General features: G+C 31.4%; 1 protein-coding gene across 2 annotated transcripts; it reads right to left on the bottom strand.

Annotated features, from left to right (window-relative positions):
- Window positions 1–2,501: 2,501 nt before the first annotated feature.
- LOC149578336 (uncharacterized) lies at window positions 2,502–4,900 on the bottom strand. Of its 2 annotated transcripts, none has more exons than XM_089828299.1 (5): window positions 4,535–4,900; window positions 4,337–4,402; window positions 3,560–3,660; window positions 3,274–3,476; window positions 2,502–3,018 (listed from the first exon to the last, which is right to left on the bottom strand). In XM_089828299.1, exons 1-5 carry the CDS (start codon window positions 4,780–4,782, stop codon window positions 2,680–2,682), a joined length of 957 nt encoding a protein of 318 aa, XP_089684425.1. In that variant the 5' UTR covers window positions 4,783–4,900; the 3' UTR covers window positions 2,502–2,679. The 2 variants fall into 2 exon arrangements, with proteins under 2 accessions (XP_089684425.1, XP_089684429.1); XM_089828303.1 differs by having other exon boundaries at window positions 3,560–3,651; window positions 4,535–4,897.
- Between the last annotated feature and the right edge of the window lie 7,448 nt (window positions 4,901–12,348).

Here is a 12,348-nt window from a genome sequence, read left to right as displayed (position 1 = left end):
GCCAACTTAGGTCGATTTTTACTTTTGAGAGGGCAATTTTTTGCCCAATGACCCTATTTTTAACAAAAAAATAAAGGATTTGGAAGATCTTCAAAGATCATCTCTTGCATCCTTTCACCAAGTTTTGAAATCAATTCCACCTTCTCAGGAAGGTTCTTCAAATTAGCAACTTTTACATAGATTCTAGCATACAGAAGTTTTGTTTTTGAAGTTGTAACATTGTCAATAGCCACAAGTTCGCCAAAAGAACCAACTATTCCTTTGAAAATATCTTCATGCCAGAACTCCAAGGGTAAACCAGGAAGTCTTACCCATACCATAGTAGTAAGGAAGAAAGCATCAGATAGATCCATATTTGGCTCCCATTTTTTAACCATAAGAGTACTATTACCAAATGACCAAGGTCCACCACAAAACACCATGTTCAAATCTTCCTTACAAATAAAAACAAAGGAGAAGAAACCATTCATCATAGGTGTTATGTCAACTTGACCACAGATAGCCCATTTTCTTTTAATCATATTTCTCAAAACATCATTCATCATATTTCCCAACTAGAGTAAAATCCATAGTTGAGACAGAGAAATCAACAATCAAATCTAGAATAAAGATTTGAAACTCACTTTTCTCCGAGCAGGATTTCGATGTAACCAAAGGAAAAGATGATTTTCCTCCAGGTTTTCTCCCAAACAAAGAAGATCACTTCCTTTGATCCTCTGACAACTTCTCTTTTGTCTAGTCCTTTGTCCTACAAAAATCTACATTCTCAACCACATTCTCCAAAAGATTATTTTCCTGCCCTGGGTCCCTTTTAAGCACGTGATAGGTAGGCAGGGGAATGGAAAGAGTGTTCTTGTCCCCACATCTTATGGAATAGGAACCTATAAGTTTGTCTTTTTCTTCTAGAGTTCCATCAATCCCTACAGAACTTGTCAAGATCCCTGCTTCCCAAATCCCTATCCCTCCAGGATCACTCCCTACTGCTAAATTTCCTCCTTCCAGATTCCTGCCTAATAGAGCTCTGACTATTTCGAGAAAAAAATTCTAGTGTGATAGAGAGAATGTTGATAGTCTTTTAATCTCATATTGTCTCAAATAATGACTTTACCATAGATTTGTATATTGATATTACTCCTTGAAAAATAATATATAAGTATATAGTCAAACTTATATGATATATATATATATATATATATATATATATATATATATATATATATATATATATATATATATATATATATATATATATATATATATATATATATATATCTTAGACTTTGACTGAGATAATATATGTACTATGATTGCCAATTATATATCTATTAACTATAAGATGAATATGTTATTAATCTTTGATTCAATGATCTGTGAGTTACCTTGACTAATATTGAAATAGTATATTGAATGACTATTGTGTATAGTACCACTTTTATTGATATGTTGTCACCGCAGTCATTGATATCTAATATAAATATTGCATAGGGGTTAAGGCCATAAAGGGGCATGACTCCCTTCATGGCTTATGCCATAGGGAGTCATGGCCCTTCGTGGCCTTAACCACATGAACTAATACCAAAGCACCGATACATTACTAATCAACTATTACCTAGATCATGGCTATTGGGCATTGTTTTAATACGATATCATGGAAATAGATATGACACGCGATAATGAGTAATAAGAATGTTAATCACTCTGCTATTAAGTAGATGTTATCATTAAACTTTTCTATTCAATATATATATATATATATATCATAATTCATAAATACAAATATATATCAATTTATTAATAATGAATTATGTGCTTCAATTCAAATGAATCTATATTCTCAACACCCTAGAGGCGCCATGAGCATCTGCCGCAACAACTCTAGCTCTTTGTACAATTTGATAAGTGAGGCATCAAGATTTATAGAATCAACATATCTTAATTTTAGGTCCCTAGAGCTAGCTCTGCTCTAACTAGCTCTAATTTCTATCACTATTTGACAATTTATTTTCAAATTTTAATTGACCTATCCTATTGACCCTCAAATCATATTATTTTTCAATAGCAAAATATTTTATTAATTTTTAATTTTTCTAATTGTAAACAAGGTGCTTTGAAGATTATCCATGAAACAATATTCTTATAGTGTTTTTTTTTTTCGGATTCCTCCACTTTATCACCTCATACTGATTATTCTTATTTAATTAAAAACATAAGAAAAAGAATCTAACAATATTCTCAAAAATGTGGTTCGGGTCTCTCTCATAGCTGATTTCCATGTCTTTCTTGGAATGATATGCATGGGCTCTACTTTTCAAGTAAAACAAAAGAAAAAATTCCAAACTTTGAGCATTTAGGTTGAGTGTTCTACATGTTTGCACCTACTCACAAAAGGTGCGTGTATATACATATAATTCCATTCCCTTGAAGTTTAAGAATCCTTTTAAGCTCTATTAAAATACTTTGTTCTTTCCTATTTGATACCGTCAAAACTACCCAAGGAAGACTTTGTATTGCAACTTTTTTTAAATATTATAGTTTAAGGACTAATGGGCCCAATTACATTTGTCAACCATAAACCATAAGATATCCATACAATGAAGAGTCAAGACAATCTACCCAATCGTAATGATGAACATCATTGATTTTCAACAGATTTTAGTATGAACAATCTCTTAAAACTCATCATCTTGACAATATGAGTGACGCCATGAATTGAGAATAACAAGCTACAGATGTACCAATCAACTGCTCACCAAACAAAATCACAAGAACTGTCGCCCCAAATATCTTGGGTGACAATTTTGTTGCCCAGAAAAGCAACCATGTCAATCTCCTCAACAATTCCTCAATATCAGATTTTGAAACTGAATTCATGGATTCATTGTCTTTCTCAGTTTCAGAATTCTCTGCTTTACCCATTTCTTTATCATCTTTTTCCTCTGATATTATATCTTCAATATCCTTTACAGCATCCTCTGCCTTCCCCATTTTTTCTTCCATGCTCTTAATTGTCTTCTTTATCTGCACCCACAAATAAACCATATGCAATTATTATGTATGCCAATGAATTGCTGTTGGACAAGTGCAGTGAATGGAAATATAATCTTTGTATATTTCTAGATTCAATTGTGTTGCTGTTTTTTTCATCGACATTTTCTGATTCAAAATGTTGATGGAAAAAAAATAGCAACGTGATTGAATCCAAAAATATAGAAAAATTATTTATAGATTGTAGAAATTTAATATCTCTCGAAATAGAATGTAATATGAGTATACTTTTTCTGCTTGATTCTCCACAATTCTGGCATCTCTACCCACTCTCTCTGAGATTTCATCAACAATTTCAGCTGTTTCATGAACAATGCCTCCTTCTTTGGTGTGCTTTTCTATTTTTTCAGCAATCTCTTCAGTCACCTCTGCAACATCTTTCACACTGTCTGCCACTTCTTCCACAATTTCCACTGCATTCTCTATTTTCTCTGCATAAAAATGCTTCAATCTGTTTATGTATTACACTGGACAAAACTTTGAAATAGTGGTAGATTTTTCTCTGTTTGTTTACCTTCAATTTTATCAAAAGTCCTCTTTTCCCTGTAAAGCACACCTAAGATCCCCTTTGATAGTCTAATCAAACACCCAATTATGCCTGCAAATCTGAAAAATCTACAACATATTTACATATATTGGGTAATATTAGAAAAGAGGGCTTTGTAAGGTCCGGTCTCTTTTAACAAAGATAAAATTAGCAATTAGATACACGAATTGACAAATCAAATGGTAGAAACAAATAAAATGTAGAAGAACAGACATAATACAGCAGAAGAAAATGTTTGATTAAGATAAATAGGCATTTCAAAGGATTAAATTTTTATGGACGCGGCTATCCTTCTTACAAACTGTATAGTTGACCAATTTTCAAAACATCATGAATTTTTCTAAAAATTTCAGCGTTTGATACGTTTTCGTAAACCTGGAAAAGAAAAAATTGACTTTGTTATATCTTTGGTACATTTTGTCTGGAGATTAACCTGTCCCAATTTTTATTACCTTGTTTTATGAAATTTGATTGTATGATCAATGTTTCTGATTAGATCTGCTGATCTATTATAAAAAAAGAGAGGAGGGGAAAAAAAGATAAAAGAACTAAAAGACTACCATGAAGAATGACGACAATCCTACAAAAGATATAGGACGCTGCAAATCGTTCCAAACTACAAATCTAATGATTTCATGGAACAATTTTTACCTAATTAGATAGTTATTCTTTCATACAAACATGAAATTTCTGCTCTTCAAAAGCGTTTGCGAATCCAGTACAGAGTTGAATTGAGTTACTTACACAGAAAACAATTTGTTAGAATGTTTGCTTTGATCCGGGGCCTCTTCTCCTCCATCGTTTGAAGAGCTGTGATAAGAATCAAAACCTCTTAAGACTTCTAAAGTCATATCAATGGATGTATTCAGACAAATATATTTATTCGGGCAATCAAGTCAAAAATGAAATTTTGTGATCCAGGATCAGCCATCATTTTGTTACCTTGTAGATCTGATAACAGGCATCCACAAGAGACCTCTTCTATTAATTTTTCCTGGGCCTTTTGCAATTGAAAAAGTGGGTTTCAAAACTGAATATTGCAAGGGAAGGTTGAGAGAAATCCTTTTGAAATTGTAATGAGCTCCATAACGAGAAGAAATTGTAGTGGGGTTACTGTACCAGTTTTTATGATCCAAATTAATGCCAGATATGCATGGAACTTGAGTGTGTTTCAGCATGGATTTTTCCATCGGCAGATTGAATTTTTTGTTATGGCCTTTCTTGCAAACGTTGATAAATATTTATTTTTCCAGGCAAATAGTATGATTTATTTGAGATATGTTTGTTGAAGCTTCTACGAAAGAAGATCTCTATTATGACCATTCAAAGTAGTAATAAAATTTTTAGAAGTCACGTCTCTTCCGGCATAGGTTTTGGAGTGGCTTTGTATGCAAACTACATTTTCTTCATATATACGCAAGGTGGGGATATGAGGCGTATTGACCATCCATATGCATATTTTATTTATTTATTAGATGATTTTTTAAAAAAAAATTTTATTAAGTCAAAGTTAAATAGTGGATTTGTAATTATAAATTTATTATCTAGGGGTTCAATAGTTGTGGTATCAATAATTTATTATTATTGTGCCTAATTATTAGATTAATTATGCAGAACTTATTTATATGAGGTATAAGAATTTTATAAAACAACTCCCTTGCTTTGGCATCTTTAATATATATAAAATAGTTATAGCAAAACTCCCAATGCATTGCCTTATAGTTAGTCTCTATTTATGTAATGGTATAGCATAACTTTTCCAATTAAGTTTCACATACTTCAATAAAATGTTATTACCAAGTAGGCAAGAGCCTATGACACAATGGTAAATTGTGAGCCTCTTATGTGAGTGGCCTTAAGTTTGAATCTATTCAAGCTAAATGTACCATTAACTTTTATTTATTTGAACATTAAATTATGTTAGAATCGATGGTTTTTTTTTTCAACAAAAGGCGACAAGGCCTATATAAATTTATAATAATATAAAAGACTTTGTACATCATGCTGATAATAATTAGAAACTATAAATATTAGCAGAGCATGTAATTCTGAAATGTCTAAAAAATTCGCAGCTTGCTGGGGGGATAAACAAAAATGACAAACCCCCATAGCATACAATGGGATTACCAAATAAGACCAAAATATACAGCTCATACTATTGATAATCAACTAAGAAAATATAGCACATGAAAACCAAAAAGTTCAAGCTCCATAATATCCAGTTATTGATCCATGACATCTTGGAGCTAAGGTAGATTTCCATGGCCATGACCATAGGAGGCAAAGGCATGGCAGTAATGATGACCATTTAGACAATGAGAAGAGGATGACCCAATAAGAGGATGAGCTTTTACCATTAAAGCCCCTTGCACAAGTCATTGCAGCTGTAGTAGAAACATTAGAGAGAAGCAAGTATGGTTTACAATTAGCAAGATCAACAACAACACCCAATCATCATTTAGAGGCATTTAATTTATCTTGCCCAAGTATGTTTGAAACATCCTAAAACTGCACTAAATTTGGTGATCCCTCAAAGAGGCAAAGATTATTATCATCATATGCCAAGTTGGTGAACACGTCAACCAATGCATTGCCCTCCTTGTACGTGCGAAAAATGTGTAAATCTTCAAATCTATGCAACATAGACCACACATGTCGAAGAATATGTTGTGTCTTTCTATTTGAAGAGACCTTCGTAGTGGTAGCATGGATAATAATCAAAGAGTCATCTTTGATAATTAGATGAGAAAAGCCTTGTTAGATGGAAGCACTGAGACACAATAGCAGTTCCATAGCTTCTGCTTGGTTGTTAATAGAAGTTGGTAAAGGAACTAAAGACCCCAACAGTAATGTTCCTAAATGATCTCGTAATAAAAAACCAACACTAGAGACACTAGGGTTGCCATGAGAGGCCCCATCAAAATTTAGTTTCACAAATGGGGGATGAGGAGGACACCAACAAATCTCTTCTAATTTTAGCTTTGGGATTATGTGGCATAGAGCTTGTTGAAGGGATCTTGATATTGCTCCAATTCTTGATTAGATGTGCATCCCACATAGAGAATTTGGAAGCTATCAAAAGTGATTTGAGGATTTGAACATCTAGAAGTCTTGTGATATGGTGTTCCAGTTTCATTAAGAATGGGTTAAGGTTTGTTTCTCTATGCCTAAAAATTTTGGAATTACGTTCCCACCACAGTGCCTAAACAACTGAGGCTAGGATAATGATCCAAATAGCTCCACACATAGAAGACCAGTACAACAGCGACCAAGATTGAAATAGGTCCCAAGAGTCTTTGGGAGAGGGAGGCTGAGGTTGAGTATAGCAAGCATATGGGTCCAACATGTGTATGCAAAATTGCAATGGAGAAATAGGTGGTTTGCACTTTCAATATTGTTTTTGTATAGGACACATAGAAAGGGATTAGAAATGTCAAATCAAGCAAGGTGGCCACTAGCAAGAGCATGTTTCTTCAATGCAAGCCACGAGAAACAACCAACCTTAGGGGAAATTGCATTACTCCAACATAACATATATGACCTTTGAGATGACAATTTATGTTGGATTAGTGATAACGCTCTATAGTCCTTCTTAATTGTGTAGTTCCATGTGCTAGATGGGGCCCAAATAATTTCATCTTTATTTCCATATATAAAAACATGTCTATTATATAGTATGTCCTCAATAGTTCATTGATGAGCAAGCAAAATTGGGAGGGAGGAAATTTTTTTCCAGATTGCCCCATGAGATCCAAGTTCCACTGTCTTGATATCATGAATAAGTTTGCTCCCCCAAATGTGTGTGACCAAATCCACAATGTACCTAAATTCAACAAAAGAAACCAATGGAGGGTGTTTGACCCAAGAATCCAACCAAAAGTTAACATCTTCATTGTTATAAACTTCCCAAGTGATATATGATGTGATAATATCCCTTGACTGAACTAGGAAGTTCCACATAACTGATCTAGAGGGCAGGTTTTGCAATTGTGAATATTCTTGATCTGTTGGAGGAATCCAGGTATTTGGCCTACAATATTTTGACCCAAAGTGTTGAAGGATAAACAAACATTCATCAGACTAGCTTTGCACCAAAAGCATGGTTTCTAATATGCAAGTCATGAAGGCCCACACCACCTTCCATCTCACCAAAAAGTCATGTTTTTCAATGAAACTAAATGAACTCTTTTTTATTAATCATGTTGTCCTTCCAAATGAAGTTGGATATGATTTTCTCTAGATGTTTAATAACTGCAACATGAGCTTTAAGAACTGACAATAGATAATTTGGAATTATGGCCAAACATGTTTTAACTAACAATAATCTTCTTGAAAGAGTTAGCCACCTAGCTTTCCATGAGGAGGTTTTAGATTTAAGTCTTCAAATAATGAGATCCCAATACTTGACCTTGTTAATGCCCATGAAAAGCAAAATCCCCAAATATGAGCTTGGCGAAGACGCCTCATTGAATCCCAATAGAGAAATAATACTTTGCTTAAGAGAATCCTTGACATGGAAGAAAAAGACTAAGGACTTGTTGGCATTAATTATTTGGCCAGAAACTAGCTCGTACCTATGTAGCACCTTTTTAATCTACATGATTTCTAAACTAGTGGCCAGTCCATATAAAAGTGTGTCATTAGCAAAGAGGGAATGGGTGAGAGAAATAGAGGTACATGTAATCTGAATGCCAATCTAGATGCCATTTTCATGAGATGCTGATATAGATCTATTTAGAGCCTCAACCATTAGGGTAAAAAGAAAAGGGGACAAGAGGTCACCTTGTCTCACACCTTGTGTGCTATTAAATAAACCTGCATAATGGCCATTGATAAGAATTGAAAAGACAACCCCTTTTATACAAGAAATAATCTATTTACACCATCTACAGGAGAAACCAAAGGCCACTAGAACATGCTCAAGAAATTGTTAGTTAAGCCTATCATAGGCTTTCAGCATGTCTAATTTTACTATACATGTTGGGATCTTATGTTGCTTGATAGGATGTAGAACTTCATGAGCTACTATTGCTCCCTCAACTGTTTCTCTACTTGGAATAAAACCTCCTTGTTGACTTGAGATAAGTTGAGGTACTATAGGTTGAAGCCTAAGATAAATTGCGTTACTAAATTTTTTGTTAATAGTGTTGTAAAAGGAAATCAACCTGTAGTCCATGAATGAGTGAGGTTGGGAAATTTTTGGTATAAGCACAATGTTGGTAGCATTGAAGTGGCTTAACATGGCACCTTTCTTTCTGGATTCCTCCATAGCAAGTAATAGATCAAAGCTAATAGTGTCCCAAGACTTTTGGAAAAGAACAGTTGTAAATCTGTCAAGACCAAGAGCTTTCTCCAAAGGGAGTGAGAATACAACATCCTTGATTTCAGCTAAAGAGAAAGGTTTCATTAGACTATCATTGTCTTGTTGGGTAACCGAGGGTGGACTAGATTGTAGCACCTTGAAGATTTCTTGATTGGCTAAAGTTGAACTCTAAGAATCAAGAGCTAAGAGATCTGAGAAAAATCTAAGACCTTCATGGTTGATTTCATCAACATTAGTCAACAGATCACCTGAGGCTGAGTGGTGAATAGAAAAGATGGCATTAGTAGCTTTTTATTTTATTTTAGCTACATTGTAAAAGAAAGATGTATTATGATCCCCTTCTTTTAGCCAAGTCTCCCTTGACTTCTATTGCCAATAGATTTCTTCCTTTTTTTGTAATTTTTCCCATTCTTGTTGTACCATTTTTTGTCATTTATATTATTGAGAGGAAAGACCATACTGAATAACATGCTCATGGATCTCTATCAATTCCTTTTCCACCTATGCTTTCTGTTGAAAGATATTTTTAAACACATGTTTTTTCCATAATAGAATGTGTTTTTTAATATGTTGAAGTTTCATGTGGAGTTGATACATATAGGTACCCAGAATAGAGGGGGCCACTGTCAACCATTGCCTGATTAAATGAAGAAAATGTGGGTGTCTTAACCACATCTTTTCAAATTTAAAGGATGATCCTTTCTTTCCTTTAAGAACCTTCTTACAAATTTGTAATAAGATTGGGTAATGATTTGAGCATAGAAAAGGAAGGATTTGGGTTTGAAATTGTGTGGTGGAAGTAGTCTAGCAACCTGAAATAAGGAAACAATCTAAGCGCTCAACTATTTGGTGAAAATCTTTCCTCTTATTTTTCCATGTAAATTTTCCATTAGTGGGTTGAATATCAATTATGCATTAACTTATAGAAAGAAATTGAAATCAGCCATGACTTCTTGAGGGGGAGAGATCCCTTGTTTCTCTTGAGAGGATAAAATGGCATTAAAATCACCCCCAAAATATAGCTATGAATTGGAAGGTGTTGAAGAGAGAGTGCTAAAGCAGTCCACAATTTAGCTTTAGCATCAGTCGATGAAGGGCCATAGACATTAAAAAGCATGAAGTGGAGCTAAAACTTTAACCAACTGCCAGTGGAAATGAGAACAAACATGATCTATAAAAATTACATTAGGATTCCAGAGAATCGCTAAACCTCATGAGGCACCATGGGCTGAAGCTTATAAGAATTGCCATTTTTTCCACTTGGAAAATATTTCAACAGAGACTGGGTGAGATAGCTTTATTTCTTGTAATAATACAATTTCCGCACCACTAGCATCAAGTTGTCTTTTGATGCAAGCTCGTTTGTTAGAACCAATGTTAGTCTTAAAAATCATAAATGATTGTCATATTTATTTATAATTATATTATTTATCTATTTAAATGCCAAATAATATGAAAATCAATACTACTTATATACCTGTACAAATCAAAAATAATTATCTAATCTTTAGTATAAATAAATATAATATAATTCATAAAATGTTATTCATGTATTATTTCATACTATTAAAATACGATTAACAAATAAGCTTTTAAAATAACATTTATTATTTTGGTGAAAACCAACTTTTAATCACAATAAAAGAAACCTCATCATTGACATTAACGCAACAAAAGCCAAGATCCATAAGCATGGTGGTTGACACAAACTTACAAATACGCCACACAAATGATGGTCTAACAAGGTTCTAAAACATATGCCCAAATTTTGTAAAACAACTACTATTTACAATCAACCAACTAGTAATTTGAACCTTAATAACACCACCACCACCAACACAACATAATCATTACCCTACAAATTTATGTCTTAGTAAATATTTTCAAAATTATTTATAATACAACCCCATAGAAATACATCACTCCATTTATAAGTATTTTGTATTCAAATGTTTATTTTAAAACTATTTAAGTGAGAGACATGGACAAAGGTTTATCTAGAACTATAAAATTTGGCTTAACAAGGTTTGACAAGATCTCCACTCCCTTAGTATTGGATTTCTAACATGTGAGTGGTACTTAATTGCCTTACATCACGTTGAATAGAAGTCATTAAGTAATGAACAATCACAATTGCAGCCGTCTATCCCGACACTTCGATTTTTTAAGTTTATTATTAATGTATTTGTTTCTTGTTTTACTTCTATTTTTTATTGTTTATTATTTTATTTTATATATAGTCTTTACAAATAATATTAAATATTAAATATTTTTATATTATAATATTAAATTATCTATTTCATAATTAATAGTTTTTCTTTTCTATTATCATATATAAATATTATAATTTAAGCATAATTAAAATGAATATAATAAATAATTTGGGTACATATTATTACAATATAGATATTAAAGATTAAATTGTATTCTATCAAATAAAATAAAACTAATATAAGTTAGTTTTTAAATTTTCAATTGTATTCTAAATAAAAAATAAAATTTGACATTTGATTCTTTAAAAAGAAAAAAAATTAATTTTACCATAACTAAAAATAATCAATGTACAAATAATTAATTAAAATAATATTTCTATTGCTAACAAATTTATAGGAAAAAAATTAAAATATCATTTTTAATTAGATGACATCACTTGTAAATGAATTAAATAACTAATAAAAATATAGATAATAATGAAATAAATATATTGATATTTGAATATATTTATTAAATTATAATTTTATTGCTATAAATGAATATTATTTATTAGTACTATTGCATCACTTTTTGAATCTTTACTCTTAACTAGTCATTAAATAATTCATTTTCAACCAATCTTTATGAATTAAATTTAAATATTTTTAAAAAATAATAATTTTTTTATAGTTTACATGCACATTTTTTAAGTTATTAAATTGTGAAATTTATTTATTGATTATGCTATTGGATATGAAAGTTTTACTCTATGGGTGGGCAATTTGAAGAATATAACTTACACTTTTGTTATAGAATTTTAGCTATATGTTGATTATGAAAGTTTTAATCTTATATGAATAATTTCTACAATATAAAAAATTAATGAAATATAGTGAATGTTTATTTTTTTAATATTTCAAATTAATTTGGTAAATTATATTTTTAGCTTAACTATTATATATTTATTATGTTCTATTGATTCATTTTTCATATATTTTATATTCTTTTGATCATATAAAGCTAATATTTGTGAATTATTTATGATTTAGTTTTAGTTTTGAAATCTATTAATTTAATTTATTATTTATTATAAGGATTGTTATTAAATAGTATTTTGATTAGTTTATGGCTATAATCATTCTATATAATTTTAATAATAAAATAATGAAATTGAAAAATAAAAATATTTTTGAAATATAAAAATAAATTATATTATTGACTTTAACAAATCTTTAAAATA

This window comes from Cupressus sempervirens, chromosome 1 (genome assembly GCF_028749045.1).
Source record: "Cupressus sempervirens isolate cs-2001-9-10 chromosome 1, ASM2874904v1, whole genome shotgun sequence".
NCBI lineage: Eukaryota > Viridiplantae > Streptophyta > Pinopsida > Cupressales > Cupressaceae > Cupressus > Cupressus sempervirens.
Note: the sequence above shows the minus strand (reverse complement) of the source record. Positions and strands in the feature narration are given on the sequence as shown.